This window comes from Trichomonas vaginalis, chromosome VI (genome assembly GCF_026262505.1).
Source record: "Trichomonas vaginalis G3 chromosome VI, whole genome shotgun sequence".
NCBI classification, from domain to species: domain Eukaryota; phylum Parabasalia; order Trichomonadida; family Trichomonadidae; genus Trichomonas; species Trichomonas vaginalis.
Genome location: NC_067208.1, coordinates 14297855 through 14315872, shown reverse-complemented (window position 1 = coordinate 14315872; position 18018 = coordinate 14297855). Strand labels below are relative to the sequence as shown.

Sequence of the window (18018 nt, the reverse complement as noted above, 5' to 3'; positions counted from 1 at the left end):
GGACATGACGTTTGGCATATGCTTGAGCTTCTGGTAATGTTAAAACGTTTTTCATTTGTTTAACATCTTTTTGAAGACCAGCAACAATATGAACTAATTCTTTCATTCCATCAGGAACTTTCATAGTTCTATTATATGCACCCTTTTGTTTGTCCTTGTTTTAATGGAACCTGTAGAAGATTTGCTATTTCTGTCATGTTTAATTATAAATAAAAAATAAAAATTAATTATAAAAAGTTAATCAAATTTAACACTTCCTTTATTTAAATCAATATTATTTTTCCATGTTCACCTAATTGCTGATATTGTGTGTAAAGTTCATTAATGCTCATTGGTAAATTCACTTGATAAAGCATAACGTTCAACTGTTGACGACTAAACCACTGAAAATGAAAGTGTTGATAGATTTGATTTAATGTTTGTGCTTAATGCTTTGAAATATTGAACAGCCATAAAGAATGAACACTGAATGTGTCGACATTGAGTTAATAACTGATTAAAATATGATTTCTCATTTGTTATTAGTTTTGATTTCACCGCATCATCTAGAAAAATGAGTGAATGCAAAAATTCTCTATCAAAATTTGAATAGAAAGTGTTTCAATAATTCATCCCGTTGTTTATCAATAATTTTATCCTCTAATCCTTGCTTCTTGATTGTATTATATAATTCTTTATACATTAAAAAGTTTTTTAATAATCTTCTGCTTCTTCTTGTGATAAATAAATAATTGGAATTTTGATTAAATGCTTTAAAGATTCAATGTATCATCTGAAGGTGAACCTGAACGGTTGATATAAATTAACACATGTGAATGGGGGGGTGTTAGCAATAATGATAATTTGTTTTAATATCGTTAATGTTTTACCTTTATTTTGTTACCAATTGCTGCAGTGATTGAATTTAAGTAATTCAGAATATGGAATTTCATTAATTTTTTCCTTAGATAGAGCATTTTATTATCACTCAATGCTTCATTAATCATATCATCTACGTATGTATTATATACTCCTGCTAATTCTTCATAAGGGGTGGATGAATTAAATCCATTTAATCAAAAATAAATTTATAATTTTAAAACTTTCTATTCATCAATATTTCATCATATGAACTTCTATACTGCGGTGGTGTACCTGTTGGATGATATTTCAAACCTTCATCCGGTGTCCATGTCCAATATGTAGTCCTAGTAAACCAAACCTGAGGAGGATTTGTCACCTTTGAACAGTAAGTGTCATTTTCACCCTGAATGATTGGATAAGCTTTCACTTGTACTGTAACTTGTGAGTTGAAAGTTTCTAATCATCAAAGAATATACCCGCTCCATCACGTTGAACTGGAATAGTGCATAAGAATGAAGTTTGGTCTTTCCATGTTCTAGCTAATGGCATGCCATCATCATCATTCAGTGGTCTAGTTAATGAGTCCTCGTATTCTTCTGTGCATTCATTCACTCCATCTAAATCAGAAGCTTGAAGCATACGTGTAAAGAATATGTCACCCACTGTGGTCATCGCTTGATCGGGGAAGTTTCTGGAATCTATAGTGACCTGAAGACCTCGAAGCATTGGATTTTCTAAAACTGTTCTTTGCATTGCATTCTTCGGAAATGTTAACACAACATCTGTAACATTATGAAGAGCGTATGAGAAATCTGAGCTAATACCTTCAGGAGTGATGCAACCTCCATTTAGTGAACGAACATCAATATGTTGAGCTGGAATCATGAATGGATCTTCCTTACTAAATAAACGTGGTATTGCTTTAACTGATTCTTCAATTAAACCGTATCCTGGTGTAATGCATTTATCCTCTAAAACTTCCATCTTTGTGCATGAAATAATAACGCCATCAACTGTTGCGTCAGCAGATGTAGCGGCTAAGCTTGTAATTAATTTGGCAGGAAGTCCGATTTGTTGGAATTTGCGATCATATTTATAAACATGATTCATAATCTTTTCATAATTTTCATCAGTTATCTTTTCATAAACGTAATTTTGTAAATCAGCAACTCTTAACGGTCAACCTGACAAAATACTAAAGTATCCCTGAAAACATAATATTTAAGAATGATATCACCAAATGATTTAGGATAATCATCGAACGCCTGAAATGCTAACAAATCATTTACCGGAATAATCGTATCAAAAGTGACATCAACTTCTTCATTTGCTTTCTTGAAAACTTCTGAAGGGTCAATATATTTACCACATACTGAGTTATCATATTTTTGAACATTATTATATAACGAATGAACAAACTTTTTAACTTTCCTTTCTGATTTTGGTTTATATGTTGCAAATGCGAAAGATTCACGGGCGCAATCCATCTGAAGATAACCAGCATCACCTCTTTCAGTTTCTACTTCTAATTGTTTAAAGCTTTGATTTGATGATTTGTAACCAACGAATAAACGCATGCATTTAAAAGCGGCATCACATGTGAAAGCTTTATTTGAAACTAGAGTTGCTTTAACTTTGCGTTTAATATATGTGTCACCTAATTGGTTCACATCATGAGCTGGATTTGTAATTCTTAAATGAGTTTGTTTATCATCAAAATATGGAGCATCAGAGTCATAGCATGAACTTTCAAGTTCTCTATAATATCTTCTACCGTCATTCTTTGCGAATATTTCATTTATCTTTTCGAATGAATGAAACACATTTCCATTAATCGGTTTGGTGTTTGGCACTAAATAGTTAGTCGTCATTTATTAATAAATAAAAAATCAAAATTAAAAGATGAAAATGAATTTTTAATTTTAATGAAATAATCAACTATGGCTGCGGGTATATTTAAGAAACTGTGGGATAGAGTAAAAAGGGGCGAGTAAAGTTTGGGAAACATTGAAGAAGGGGGCAAATTGGATATTTAAGAATAAAGAAGCAATTAGTGACGTTGCTGAATCAATAACGCCAAAAGCTGCCCCAATAAGAGAAATTTTAAATAAAGGAGAAAAAGTTTATCAAAGACTACAACCGATACTAAGATAAAAATAATTTTAAAATAATTTATTTTTCCACTATCTACCTCCTATTTTATTAAGTATTCCTTCAGCAATTCCACCAACTGCGTTACCTGCTTGTGCTCCCATCGCCGGATTACCTGCTTTAGTACCTAATACTCCACCTATGATAGTTCCTGCCGTTTTCGCTACTGGTGCCAAAAAGTTTGCAACGGGTTTAATAATCTTTTTATAAACCCAACCCGCAGCTTTCTTAATTCCATCCCATAATTTTTTAAAGAATCCTGCAGCCATTTCTGATTTAATATTAATTAAAAAATATATTTCATCACTTATATTCTAATTTTTATTTAATGATAAATGAAACCGATTTTAAAAATAAATGAAACAGAGGAGGAAGAAATAAATGAAAGTGAAAATGTTCAACAAAAAATAAACGTTGTTAAACCAATTACTGAAATAAAAATTTTTTCATCTGTTGAAGAATTTAATGACTATTATGCTAATAATAAAAAATTATTTGAAGAATTGACAACATGTAAATTGAATAAAATGTTTAAAGTTGACGGATTCAAAATTTCAAAAATAAAAGGAGTGATTAGTTTGAAATCTATTCCTCAATCAAGAATCACCTCATTAATGAAAATAGATGATTTAACAAAAAGAATAGAAGAGATTGAAGAAAGAATGAATCAAATAATTGATTTCATAAATTCAAATAATCATTAGTTTCTTAAAGTTCAATGTTGAACTCATCAAATTCTTCTTCATCATTACCATTACCTTTAGCGAGTTTATTTACTCTTTCAACTTTATCTTTTGATAGTCTTTCGTTTAATTTTTTCTGAAGTTTTTCGTTACCAAGTTCTAAAATTTTACATGGATGATATTTAAACCTGTTAAATTCTTTTTCCTCAGTTTTAATCATTAATCTACAAAGAACTTTAGTGAGGTGGTTTTGTTGTTTAAACCATTTATCCTTAATATTTGTTATAAATTCAATATCCGGAATTAATTCCCAAATTTTTGAATTTTCGATTAATTTACCATCAAATGCAAAAGCAATAGGTTTAATATTAAACTTACCTTTATAAAATAAACTTTGTATGTAATCATCAAAATAAACGTCTACTTGTTTAACCTGGGTGAGAATTGGTGAAAGTTTATCCATTAATTGATTCACAGTCACGAATTTTGATTCACTCCTTTCTTACGAATTAAAAAAATAAATTATTCAAAAATGTAAGACATTAATTTTTAAAGTTTATTTTTTAAAAAATTTTATTTTTTATTTCATTATGGTAGTGAATCTTTCATTCATGAAAATAATTATTTCTAATTTCTTTTATTCTCTCGTACATACTAGATTTAAAGAATTCAGAACATTTCCCATAATCTCCTAAATGTTTTCTTATCCCTAACGTGTGCCAGTTATTATATGAAACTGAATAAACTTTATCATTATCTTTACACCTTTCATTACTTCCAATATATTTATATTTCAATTTTGATTTAGCATTTTCATATTCATTAGCGTTTAATAATTCACAGTCTTCCTTTTTAAATAAATGTTTTATGTATTCAGGATTTAATACTCTACGTTTATATGCTCCTAACTTAGTTCTAAAGGTTTTTCTACAAAATTTAGGAATTCCATCCTCTTTAATGTCATCAATGATTGCCATTTCATTATTTTCAATTTCTTCTTCTCGTTTATGAGGTCTTTGATTATGACTCCATTGATTCCATGAAATTAAACATTCTTTATCATTATATTTATACCTCATTAGCTTATTTTGGCTTTCATATTCATTTAATAATTCACAATCTTCATTTTTAAATTGAAGTTTAACCCATTCAGGATTTAAACAATGTTTAATTAATCGCGGAATATCTGACATCATCTATATATAGCTTCTTTTATAAAAGATAAAAAAAAAAATTATTTTAAAATTAATGTTAATTTATTAATGATTTATAAATAAATATATATTTTAATGCATCGTCTATATATAGATGTAACAAAAAAAGTCACTAAACCCGTCATATCCTACTACTAAAATAGATCTTGTTCCCACAGGTGTAAACTAAGAGTTGATAATATGTTGCTCATGCTCTAAAACAGATAATTATTTTATTGTATTGCTTCCCGCCAGAAAAAATAAAAAAAACTTTGAATTTATATTTTTTATCGTCTAGATTTTTGTTCAGTCAATCATGAAACTTCCAAAACAGTTCAGTGGAGAAGTTATTCACGGCTTTGGACGTGGATCTACAAAGTTGGGATTCCCAACAGCTAATATAGACCCAAAGTCTTGGGATGAAAAGGTTAATCCTAACGAATATGGTGTATACTGCGGGCTTGTCAGAGTTAGACACGATCCAAACAGATTTTGCGTCTTTTCTATTGGAAAGAACCCAACATTTCAAACAGAAGAGCCAACATTTGAGGTCCACATATTAGATTTTAACGATGATATATATGGAGAGATTATTACGGTTGAAGTCTTGGCATATATTCGTCCAATGATCACATTTAACTCAATTGGCGATTTAATCAAACAAATTACTACTGACTGTCAGACAGCAAGAGATACTCTATCCCAAATGATTAACTCGTAATAGATAGAGCTGCTAGAATAATAAATTGCTTTCTTTTTTATGGATAAATGTACAAAAATAATCTTACAGATCTTTTTGAAAATTCTATTATTCATGACTAATCTTTATAAGATAATCTATTAATATAAATGATGATTATCCATAGATATTCTTAATGGTCATGTCGAATTTTTTCAATTTTATGCGATGAGAATATCGCTTCTTTACCGATAATGTCTATCACTTCCATTATCTATTTTGACTGTGCATTAAGTTCAATTCAATATCTTCTCTTATTGATATTTTAATAAGATTGTATCATCGGGTAAATAGTTATGAAATAAGTCTCACTTACTCTCAGTGATTAAAACCATTCATGATATATGTCCAAGTATGCATAAAAAATTCTATGTCATTAAAAAGCTTTCTTGAACTCATTATGCTCTGTAGATCTATTCATTATTCCTTTGGGATCAGATTCTTAAGTTATTGATTAAGATAAAAGCTGATAAACAAATGTGCACACATTGCTGTATGAACTAAATGTGGATATGAAATTATATTGAAATATTTGAAAGAGAAAGCACATTATATGTCAGCAATGCATTCCGATTGTCTGGATTTACAAAATTGATTTGATGAATCCATTCGTTGAGGTCTGGATTAACATTATTGACAAAAAAATTAATGGTTATTATCTCAATAATCATCTCGTGTAGAGCCATGACAAAGAAATTGTCTGTATTCCGTGTTCTCAAAAATCTATCCAAGTTGGTTGGAATTTCATTTCAATGCGCGTATTTTCGAGGCATGCAAATCCTTATATTTCGGTTAAGTAATGAATTTTTTGCTACGATATTCCACTTTTTGAGAATTAACGGAGTTGTAAATTCCAATTTTCAAATGTGCAAAGAAGCGGATGATAATAATAAGAATGATGAACCAGTAGTTCCAATTATTCCTGAAGGTCTGCCAGAACCCATCAAACAAGCAGAAAGACCAGAACAAGCCGTTAAAGTACCAAAACATACAGTAACTGCTCCAGACTCTGAAAACCCAGGCAAAATCACTCAATTCCAAGATCTCGCCCTTTCAGACATTCAAGAAAATACAAAAGCAATGTAATTCAAAATCCATGCGTTAGTATATTATTTTTATTTTTTTATCAAAAACAAAAAACACCTAAAATATATAAACTAAAAAATTATCTTATTATACGTATTAACCTACATAGCCCAATTTTATGTTAAATTTTTTTGATCTCATGAAATCTCGTTTATTCTCATTAATTTACCAAAAATATGTATGTGTGTGAAACAATGATGTTTGAGATAATGTAATAAACTCGAAAATGATCGACGAACAGTCTATTTTTGAGTTGTAATGTTCAATCGACATGTGATATGAAAATTCCCTAAATAAGCTGTCAAACCGCAAAACTTTCATCGATGACTGAAAACACCTCAAATGAGGACAATTCTCTTGAGCAGTATGCCAGGATGAAAGAACTCGAGCGAGAACTAGAACTTCTTGGCATTAAAGAAGAATATATTAAAGATGAACTTCGTTATCTTAGGCGCGAACTTGTTCGTGCACAAGAGGAAGTCAAATCAATACAATCAGTGCCATTACTTGTCGGCAATTTCGTCGAAATGGTTGATGCAAACTATGCTGTTGTTGATTGTGGCTCTCCAAATTTGGTCAGGGTCATGAAAACAATAGATCGTCATCTTTTGAAACCAAATACAAGTGTCGCATTACATAAGCATTCGCAAGCACTCGTAGATGTTTTACCTCCAGAAGGAACAACATCAGTACAAATCGTAACAGACCCACCGAATATCTCTTATGCAGATATTGGTGGTCTCGATATGCAAAAACAAGAAATTCGTGAAGCTGTCGAATTACCTCTTACACATCTAGATTTATATCAACAGATTGGCATTGATCCGCCACGTGGTGTACTTCTCTACGGTCCTCCTGGTACTGGTAAGACAATGCTCGCCAAGGCTGTCGCTCATCATACATCTGCTTCGTTCATTGCAGTTGTTGGCTCAGAATTTGTCCAGAAATTCCTTGGTGAAGGTCCACGTATGGTCCGTGATACATTCAGACTCGCCCGCGAACATTCTCCTTCTATTCTTTTCATTGATGAAGTCGATTCTATTGCTACAAAGCGTTTTGATGCCGAGCATGGCTCAGATCGTGAAGTTCAACGTGTTCTTATGGAACTTCTGGCACAGATGGATGGTTTTGACCAGAGTACTTCGGTTAAAGTCATTATGGCTACAAATCGTGCAGATACTCTTGATCCTGCCCTTCTTAGACCAGGTCGTCTTGATAGAAAGATCGAGTTCCCACTACCAGATCGCCGCCAAAAGAGACTTATCTTCCAAGTTATTACATCAAAGATGAATCTCTCTCCTGAAGTAGATATCGAGGACTTCGTATCAAGACCAGATAAGATTAGTGGCGCTGATATATCAGCTATTTGCATGGAAGCTGGTATGCACGCAGTACGCCGCAATCGTTATGTTGTTTTACCAAAAGATTTCGAGCGAGCTTATGAAAAGACTGTTCGCAAACCAGATTCTGTACTTTCTTCATATAATTAATATATCGACTTTTCTTGATAATGTAAAAATTGAATATAAACTATATAATTTTTATCTATTGTTTCAAAAATATCCGCTTAATAAAACATCATGCAAAGCTAAGTAATTCTATTTCTCTCAAAAATTAGAATCGGAAATCAATAATATCAAATCAGCTTATATACTTTTAATTTTATGATTGTCTCATAAATGTTGGCGATTCTCATTTATTTGGCATATGAGTTGTTCATATTATTTTAAATTTATTTTTGGCAAGTAGGAATTCTTTAATATATTGAAATGACTTATATAATGTGTTTAAATTAGTATCTATTTGTCGTGATAAGATTTCAAATTAAAGCTTATATTCCACGAAAAAAACGAAATTAAAATATTTTTTACTCTTATTTTTCAAATTTTTTTATTTGAATTACACAATTTCATAAAGTTTATGGTGTTTTCTTCAAATAGAATAAAAATTGAAATTTCGAACAAGAAGTTGAAGTATTTCTTGGCCATATGAGAGCAAGTTTATACAAAAAAATATCTAAATTGGGAAGATATTGTTAAATATATTTAATATTACATTAATTAGTTTAAGCTGTGGAATGGAATATGCAGTTATTCAAAGATCCCAATTAATCTGATTGTACACTTTTTCTAAATTATTGCGACTATTTTTTTTCGAAATTTTTTTGAAAATTTTTTGAAAAATTTTATCATTTTCGTGAGTGAATTTCCTTATGACGTACTTATGGATTCTTTGAAAGAACACAATGATATTTTGTGTAGATTATTTAGGCTACGGACATCAAGTAACAGCGATATCGATGCTTTTTTCAAAGAATTTGATAATTACATATCGAAATGCATTGATCAGAAATACATGTTTGATTTTGCTACTACAATTTCATATGCTGCAAAAGGGAACAATCGATATATTAAGTCTTATTTGACTTTAATGACAAAGTATATTCAAAAATATCGTTTTTATTCTTTCAAAGTGAGTGAATCATTGGATAAACAAATTTTTGATAAATATTTTGGATTAGGATTAACTGATTCAAATCACCTAAAAATCAGTCATTTATTAAAAACAATTATTGATGATGATGATGATGTGAAATTACTTGCTCCTCTTACAGAAAAAAACGGATTTTCTCGATATAATAGCATCAATTTTAATGAACTTCCATGTGTGGAAAGTCAATTATCTCTACTTGAAGCATGTTGTTATTACGGCTCAGTTAATTGTTTCAAGTTTTTGAGAACAAAATTCTCTGCAGAAATCACAGAATTGTGTCTTCAACTTTCATTTTTAGGAGGAAATCCTGACATTATGAGTGAATGTTTGAAATGTCACAAACCAGATAAAAAATGCATGAAATATGCAATTATGTCTCACAACATAGATTTCGTTACATATCTCATGAACGAACATAACCTTAAAATTAAGGTCCGCTATTGCATAAAATACGATAATATCCAAGCATTTTTAATACGTTATGATCAAACAAATGATATAGAAGATTTCATTGTTCAAACTTCTGATTACCCCTATGTTTGGAAAACCATTTTTTCTAATTTGACTGAATTTGATGAAGATTACCACGGACTTCTATACACTGCCAAATTTATTGCACATCATAATTTTTACTATGATAATAAAGATGATTACCATTTCAAAGATGATTCAGGAAAAAATATACTTCATTATATTGCAATGTATTTTACTGGCATTGATATTGAATATATAGGGTGTCCAAAGGTGCGTTTAGCACAGCGCTCTATATGAGACTATTAAAGGAGATATATGCTGATTATAAATATATAATAAAAAATATGAATATATGTATATGATGAGTATGTTGTATTTTGGCGCCATGCCGGGATATAAAATGAATTTTGAGACAAGAGGCGGTTTCGCGGGAAATTTTGGCGGGATTTTTTTCATTTTTTTTAATGAATCATAAAGAAAACATCCTCGCTCTTGCAAAAAAATGCAAAGACTGTAAAAAAATCTACGAGACATTGGTAAAATGCTTCGGTATGGATGCTCCTAGCTGAGATATAAAAATTGCTCACATTTGCTCACATTTTGGCACTTTTTTTGTACGTTTGTCAAAAAATTGTGAGGAAGATCTCACAAAAATAGTCAAAATGTGAGCAAATTTTGAGAAGTGCTCACATTTTGACATACGATTATTTTCATACGTTTTTTTGATGAATTCTAATAAAACTTCATTACCACTTTCAGAACGAAGCGTAACTTTTCAGCACGTAACGCTCTATCATGTGTAGTGACATATTATTCAAAAAAACTCAGATTGCTTATCTTATAATAACAATTTCATTAGAAAAAATGCACGATTTCACGCTAAAACTTTGAAGCAATTCTTAAATTCGGATAAAAAATCGATATGTATTACACTTTAAACTTCAAAAAATGGTTCAAAATTTAGACTTAGTTTATCTTAACAATATAGCAGATTTTAAGCCGAACAAGTAGGAGTAATAGAAATGGCTCTTGAAAATAATTACAATTAGTAATATGTAAGTCAAAGTTCGAGTATTCTAATAAATAAACGTTCCGGATTTTCTTTACTACAAGAATCAATACTTAATATATAGAAGCAACAGTAAAAACTTATTAGAGATTCAAAAAGAAAGTTGACTAAAGAGAATCTTTTTATATAAGTAATTTTATTTTTTTGAAATACGAGATCGAATAAACATGTATTTTATTTTATTACTATAATAATACGTTTTTACATAGTAAGAAAGTTTAGAGACTGAAATGAAATTAAAAATTGAGAAAAAAATAAAGCTTTTCTATAAAAATTCATATTAATATATAGTATAATGATATTACAATTTATTGATAGTTGTGTTAGAAAAAAGGTACATTCACTATTTTTGACAAAATTTTAAATTTTCATGGGGTTGTAAATCTTATAATAACTAGATGAATAAGGAATAAATCCCAGTATGATGTGCATCATTATATTAAACACTATATGTAAGGCTGGTGATTCTATTAACACTTATGAAGATCTATAGTATTTGAGCAGATAAATTTGATAATTTCCAAAACTCTTATATTTCAAAATTAAAGTGTGCGAATGCATTTAAATGAGAGCAAAAAGAGATTGATGCTGTTAAAACTATGTGTTAATTTGCAATTATTTCGCATCACAAGAACTACCCAGTAAATTCGGCTATCTTTCTTTGCAATTATTCTCCATTATACATATAATATAATGGTTAGGGTTTGAAGAAAAGTTACTAGAGAATTATTGACTTTTGAAATAATGCAGAATTTTACTTGAAGAAATCATTAATTTATGAGTTCCAAATTGCTAAGCATGACGAAGGATCATTAAATTTGCTACAATTAAATACACTTATTGCAGAATTAAGATTTTTGAAATTAAAAGTTTGAAATATTGCCTTTTTGAATAAAAATTTAAATTTTATTATATAATCATGATAATATCTTATAGAAATTAAAAGAAAATATTTTAAACCATTCAAATATTTTGAATGTCTTATCAATTTAAAATATTAAAAGATAGCTTGATTTTATCATCATTAGTTGTTATCAAAGTTTTCTTCTTTTAATGAACAACAGTAAATGATTTGTTAATTACTTGTCTTCCTTTTTCGCAGCAAAATCGAAAGTTATGATGATAATCTTGCTCTCAATTTTGAAACTCTCTGATTTACAAGTAAGCATTCCTTTGGAAAAGCAGTCCTATTCTGTTTTCAAGATATTTTAAAGCCTCATTTCATACAATGCGCAGATCTATTCGAAATTGCAAGAACTCTCAAGAAAAATGCAGCAGCAAAGAAGATTCCATAGTTTCTAGCATCAAAAATTTACAACCTTAATACAACAGTTAAAGAGAAGCTCGAAAAGAAATATTTAACCATAAAGCTGGAAACCATTCGATATCTACTATTGGATCTAATAAAAAGTTAATTATAACATATTTAACATGCTATTTGTTGACTTTGTTCCATTATATTACCATATATATCTTTTTGAAATCTAAAATATTTTTACAATTTTAACCATGTGTTGTTGAAACCATATATCAATCTTAGCTAAAGTATAGTTTATGAGTCTGTCACCATCTAACGTATGAATTTTCAAAAATGTCAAATATGTTCATTTTTTCTGTAGATTCAGCCATAATTTCACGTTGTTATACTATTCAACTATTATTTAATATTTTTATCGATTTAAATATATGATGAGATGCTTAGTTCTCCTGGAAATCGATTTTTAATCGCAATTTTAACTTTCCAAAAAAAATTCAAAAATAAAAATCCCTCTCAATTTTCTAAGTTTTATAACTCGCCAAATCTCTAGCCAATTTTTTTTGGCCCGTATAAATATTGTTTGGCACTATATAGGGATGCTATTTATCATATTTTCATCCCATTTTACTGTTATCGCCTAGTGAATGTACCTTTGTTAGAAAAAATATACAACTAAAATGTCAGTTTTAAAAAATTTAAAAATTATATTAAAACAATAGTCATTGAGGATGGTTAATTGCAAAAACTCAAGAAACTATCATTATCTCTCTTTGCTTAACACATCTACAACTGGAAACATCATTCCAAATGAAGTTCCTCAGTCTCGTCAAAATTTCTCTCTCATCTACAACAAGCTTAACTCAAAACTCAAGAAACTATCATTATCTCTCTTTGCTTAACACATCTACAACTGGAAACATCATTCCAAATGTTGCATTCAAGAATCCTATTATTATTCTTTCTTTCAATCTTTTATATTTACTCTTTAAAAAAAAAAAAAAGGTAGTGGGGCCTCCAGGCACTTCGTGCCCTCTAGCCCTGAAGATGTTTAGTATAACTTTGTCCGGACAAGTAAGGGTCTATCGTCGCTACAGGAAAAGTTACAGGCGTTCCAAGGAAGTATACTTTGAGAAGCCTTCTTCTGGGTCGAAAACATTATATAATGTTTCACTTTTCACAAATTATATATGTTTTCATGTTTTGTCACTTTTCTGTCACTTTTCAGGAAAAAACATTTTTATTATTATATATAAATGAATTTTACAAAACCACCGTTACCGTTCTTTGGAAATAAGAGTAAATGTAAAGATATTATATTGAGAGAACTTAAGAAACTACCGAATGGTCTAACATTTGTAGATTTGTTCGGTGGAAGTTTCTATATATCCCATTTGTGCCATACAATATTCCCAGACTCAAAGATTATATGCAATGACTTCGACAACTATATGGACCGTCTCAAACATATTCCAGACACTAACAAAATATTGAAAGAGTTAAAAGAAAAGATACCTATAGGTAAGATGGAACGTATACCATTAGATAAGAAAAATATTGTGAGAGAGGTTTTGAAAAAAGCAGAATATATAGACTGGGATAGTATATCTGCTAGACTATTATATAGTGGTTCTATAAGAGTTCATGACATTGAAACACTTATGTCAAAAGTTTTATATCTTAACTATACAAATGTTTTCAAAGAGGACATAGAAAAATATATTGAGGGTATAGAGTTTGTGAGATGTCATTGGACAGAGTTGTATGAAAAATATAAAGACAAGGAAAATGTTTTCTTTATAGTGGACCCGCCGTTCTATAACACATGGGATTTTCAATACCAAGTAGACTGGACTTTGAGAGACTCTTTAGAAACTTTAGACGTTTTACATAACCATCCATGCTTTTACTTTACATCCGATAAAAGTGGTTTGGAAACCGTTATGAGATGGTTAGAGGACATACATGACTATGAGTTTAGATATGACAAGATAGAATATGAGAGAGGTCCTATAAACCGGAGAAAGTGTCATAACAAAGAAATTTTACTAGTAAGTAAATGTGGTTTGAAATAGGACTACTTGTTTTAGGTTTTTTCCATTGTGTCATTTATTTATTTGACGTGGCAGAAAAATACAGAGAATATGAAGATGAACCAATGCCTGCAAATGTTCAGTATATGTACTCGTAAGAGATATTTTTATCTAATATTAAATGGACGCACAGAACTTAGCAAATGCACAGCAACCTGGACAACCAAACCCAGAGAATATTCCAAATGAAGTTAGAATACAAACTGCAATGGCAAACTATGGTCAAGTGCCAACAGATGTACAAATGCAAACTGCCATGTCAAATGACGCTGCGTTAGGTTTGCCACCATGGTATGCAAATATGAGATGGAAAGAGTTTTATACAAACCCTGAAGTGGGATATAAACAACTTTATGCAGATGACGCGAACACAGGAGTTGACCCAGAATATGTTTTCTACCAGAGGAGAAACAGAATGTATGAGCTCCAGTTAAAGAATGCTATGGAACTCAACAGGAAACGTAAGAGACTAGGCGGACATTAGATTTTTACATATAGTAAAATGGGTTTCTTCAGTAAGATAGGAAACTTCTTTCGAAATGTTGGAAGAGGTATATGGAATGGAATAAAAACCGTAGGAAGAGGAATTTGGAACGGAGTCAAAAATATTGGTAAAAGGGTAGGTCAGTTTGTTTTATACCTAAAGACCCTGAACCAGAAGAACAAGCTCCTGTTATACAACAGCCTGAACCTGCACCACAGTCAAGTTGGCAACCAAATCCAACACCTCAACCGTATTAAAAAATTATATTTTTACCGTTCGATAGTAGTTGTATATGAAACTAAGTTCTAAGTAAAACGCATGGTATAATGGAATTATTCTTTTTCTTCCATCTGTAGTAAACCATACTTGAAAGTCTGAAATACTTCCACTTGGTGGTTCGTATAACTTTGTAGGTTTTTCGTAAAAGTCATTTGCCAAGCATAAGAAAGAGTTTTGTGCACCAGAAAATGAAGCATGAACGATAATAGCATCTGGGTCGAAAACATTTTCATATGTTCCATTAGGGTTTTCGACTTCATAAAAGTCCGGGTGTACTGGATATTCTGCAGGCTGATTTAACATCCTCATAAATCTATACCATGCCAAGTTGTTATATTTTGTAGAAATATAAACGTTTTCTCCAAGGTCTTCTATTCTATTGATTTTAACAGTTGCATTTTTCCTGTCATAAATAATATCGAGATGGTATTCTCCTTCGTCAATGTTATACTGGTTTGCATATTCGATATAGATATCGTTTATTTTTTCTTGAAAAGCTTGAAGAGTTGTTTCTAAGTTTACAAGCAAACTAACTTGTAAAAGTTTTCCTTGTTCAAATTTCTCATACATACGTTTTTCTTTGTTATAGTATCGAACTTCAAAACCGACCGTAAATGGGAAACCATGTATGGCTTCTGAAATGAACTTCATTCTACGAAAGCCAATAGCTTTTGTGACAGATGGGTCTCTTAACCATCTTAACGGGTAGTCAAAACGATAGCCTTCATGCTTTACGGTCTCTGTCTCAAACTTTTGACCGACATTAGTAAAAAGTTCATCTAATGGTTTAGTTGTAGCAACTCTAGAATTTTCTTTTTCTATTGAAAGCATATTTTATCTAGAATAAAAATGTCAAATGAAACAGCGTCTATGAGAGAAATACAACACAACCGACAACTCATTATACAAGCTCTAAATAAGAACACAACAAACTTTTCAAACTATTCTAAGATATCTGAGTCATTGAAAGAAGGAAACTTAAAACTTACATTAAACCCAATGACAGATGAGTTTCTATTTCAAGACAAGAAGAACAATACTGTCTGTATAAATCCAACAAAAGGAACTTTAAACGAGAAACCTATAAATGAACTTCTTTTGAAAGCAGATGTTGACAACAAAGCTGACAAAGAATATGTAGACGATGCAATAGCAAAAGAAGAAGAAAGAGCTAACAAAGCTTATGCAACAAAAGAACATACTCATCCTGAACTAGCAGACAAAACATATGTTGACAATAAAATGTCAAGTGAAGTGACAAGAGCTGAAAACGAATATTCTAAAAAGACTCATATACATTCTATATCTGATATTACAAACTTACAAGAAACCTTAAACAGGAAAAGTGACGTTGGACATACACATACCATTGCAAATATTACAAACTTACAAGAAACCTTAAACAGGAAAAGTGCCGTTGGACATACACATACAAGTTTTACAACTTTTACAGCAGATGATATTACACTAAACACAACCTTGCCAAGTAAAGGTCCAACAATACCACCGGCAACAAGTCTTGTAGATACTTTGATGTCTAATGACAATAGTATTATACATCTAAGACAGGAACTCAATGTGCTTAAACAAATTTTGCCGAATCTTATTTACCCGGTTGGCTCATTATATGTTTCAATGAACTCTACCAGACCAGAAGTAGTACTTGGTTTTGGAACTTGGACTCAAATAGTCGACAGGTTTTTGTATTGTGCAAACTCTTCAAAGGAAACAGGTGGAAGTAAAACGATTTCAGGTGAAAATTTACCTGCACACAGTCACTACATAGATTTAAGTACATCTCAAGCAGGTTGGCATAGTCATAGATTTTGGGATTGGTCAGGAATGACAAAAGGTAAAGGATATGATGTTAAAGAGGACGTTAAGTTTGCTATAAATTGTTACTGGAATAACACTGAGGAGGAGGATACCATACACATCGCGTTTCAGGGTATACGCAAACAACGGGACAAAGTAAAGACTACATGCCACCTTACATGACAGTTTACGCATGGTATAGAATTGCTTAGTCGTCATTTTCAACTTCTTTAGCATATTCGTCAGGAGTTGTCTTATATTTGTTAGGAACTGTCTTTGAAAGTATACCACCTTGAACTTTGACAAGTTTGAAACGAGGTCTGACAATAGTAGTTTTATCTTCTGCTTGCAGTCTGTACATTTTGCCATGTTTGCCTAAAACTTCATAATATTCTCTTGTATACTTTCTTCTATTTTTACGAACACGAATGTGAGTACCTGTCGGGTTCCCATTGTTGTCATAGTCAATAGTATTTTCATATGGGTCGCGTTTAGGTATTTCTATTTTTACTTTGTCACCTTTCTGAAGTTTGAAGCCCGGCATTCTTTCTTGTTTGTCTCTTTTGACTAAATTATTAAATATATAGTCTTTCTCTAAGTCAGGGTTGTTTTTCATTTCTTCGGGGGAGTGGTTTCCCAAACCTTTTTGTTTACGGTTATTGTAAATATTTAAAACTTGTCTCATCTTTGCCATGGAGAAGTGTCTATACTTGTCGTCATATGACATTTCATTTGCTTCACCACCTTGTGGTTGGTTTAAGTCTCTTAACATTTTTATACAACCGTCAATGACACCAAGAGCAGAATGGTTTTGGTCGACAATGAAATATTGGTTTACATTTTTTGAACGCAGATAGTTTTTTACATCATTTGATTTGAAAGAACTTTCACAGTCAGATGTCAGTTTTGTTGGATGGTATTTGTCAACGAATATTGTCAAAGCAGTTTTCACATCTAAAATATTTTTGGACCATAATGGTATGGCTTCACAGTATCTTGTGTTTTGACCGACAAATATTAGCCAGTATGGTGGTCCATCTGTTCTAACTCTCGGAATGTTTTCCAAGATATCCATAAACCAAGCATTTGGTGTTGAACTAAAGATTTTTATCATGAGTGCTTTCTTTGTCGCTTTAGAAACATAGGGGTCCTTGTTTGAATTCGTCATTTTTTAACCCATAAGAAATGGGTTTATTTGGCGCATTAGCAGGAGTTGCATCCAGATTTTTGCCCGCAGTGGAACAATAGCCAGAGGTGTATTTGGAGTTGGAAGGAAGATTTTGAGTACATTAGGTATACTTAAAGAGAAAGCACAACCTATTATACAAACTGTACAGAAAGGTTGGATGTAGCACGAGATG

The 18018-nt window shown here is 31.0% G+C and overlaps 7 protein-coding genes and 1 pseudogene across 8 annotated transcripts, besides 4 other annotated features; 5 read left to right on the top strand and 3 right to left on the bottom strand.

The window, feature by feature from the left end:
* Positions 1 to 3026: 3026 nt before the first annotated feature.
* Positions 3027 to 3263, bottom strand: TVAGG3_0863690 (N-acetylmuramoyl-l-alanine amidase family; the record flags this gene model as incomplete). Its single annotated transcript, XM_051249792.1, has 1 exon — positions 3027 to 3263. One exon carries the CDS (start codon positions 3261 to 3263, stop codon positions 3027 to 3029), a length of 237 nt encoding a protein of 78 aa, XP_051085267.1.
* A 1905-nt stretch (positions 3264 to 5168) lies between these two features.
* On the top strand, positions 5169 to 5691 carry TVAGG3_0863680 (riboflavin kinase protein; the record flags this gene model as incomplete). Its single annotated transcript, XM_001299811.1, has 1 exon — positions 5187 to 5591. One exon carries the CDS (start codon positions 5187 to 5189, stop codon positions 5589 to 5591), a length of 405 nt encoding a protein of 134 aa, XP_001299812.1.
* Positions 5692 to 6299: 608 nt separating this feature from the next.
* On the top strand, positions 6300 to 6807 carry TVAGG3_0863670 (uncharacterized protein; the record flags this gene model as incomplete). Its single annotated transcript, XM_001299810.2, has 1 exon — positions 6474 to 6695. One exon carries the CDS (start codon positions 6474 to 6476, stop codon positions 6693 to 6695), a length of 222 nt encoding a protein of 73 aa, XP_001299811.1.
* A 146-nt stretch (positions 6808 to 6953) lies between these two features.
* On the top strand, positions 6954 to 8350 carry TVAGG3_0863660 (26S proteasome regulatory subunit family; the record flags this gene model as incomplete). Its single annotated transcript, XM_001299809.2, has 1 exon — positions 7019 to 8185. The coding sequence occupies one exon, from the start codon at positions 7019 to 7021 to the stop codon at positions 8183 to 8185; it is 1167 nt and encodes a 388-aa protein (XP_001299810.1).
* A 1568-nt stretch (positions 8351 to 9918) lies between these two features.
* Positions 9919 to 9946: a terminal%2Cinverted (terminal inverted repeat of Mariner transposon ID:TVAGG3_0863640).
* Positions 9919 to 10229: a mobile genetic element.
* Positions 10015 to 10229, top strand: TVAGG3_0863650 (annotated as a pseudogene). The gene has a single exon. A coding segment is annotated over exon 1 (215 nt).
* Positions 10230 to 12979: a mobile genetic element.
* Positions 12980 to 14287: 1308 nt separating this feature from the next.
* Positions 14288 to 14563, top strand: TVAGG3_0863610 (uncharacterized protein; the record flags this gene model as incomplete). The annotated part of the gene is made up of 1 exon (XM_001299807.2): positions 14288 to 14563. One exon carries the CDS (start codon positions 14288 to 14290, stop codon positions 14561 to 14563), a length of 276 nt encoding a protein of 91 aa, XP_001299808.2.
* Positions 14564 to 14824: 261 nt separating this feature from the next.
* On the bottom strand, positions 14825 to 15673 carry TVAGG3_0863600 (uncharacterized protein; the record flags this gene model as incomplete). The annotated part of the gene is made up of 1 exon (XM_001299805.1): positions 14825 to 15673. The coding sequence occupies one exon, from the start codon at positions 15671 to 15673 to the stop codon at positions 14825 to 14827; it is 849 nt and encodes a 282-aa protein (XP_001299806.1).
* A 453-nt stretch (positions 15674 to 16126) lies between these two features.
* Positions 16127 to 18018: part of a mobile genetic element that runs on past the window's edge.
* TVAGG3_0863590 (uncharacterized protein) lies at positions 16866 to 17384 on the bottom strand (the record flags this gene model as incomplete). Its single annotated transcript, XM_051249791.1, has 1 exon — positions 16866 to 17384. One exon carries the CDS (start codon positions 17382 to 17384, stop codon positions 16866 to 16868), a length of 519 nt encoding a protein of 172 aa, XP_051085266.1.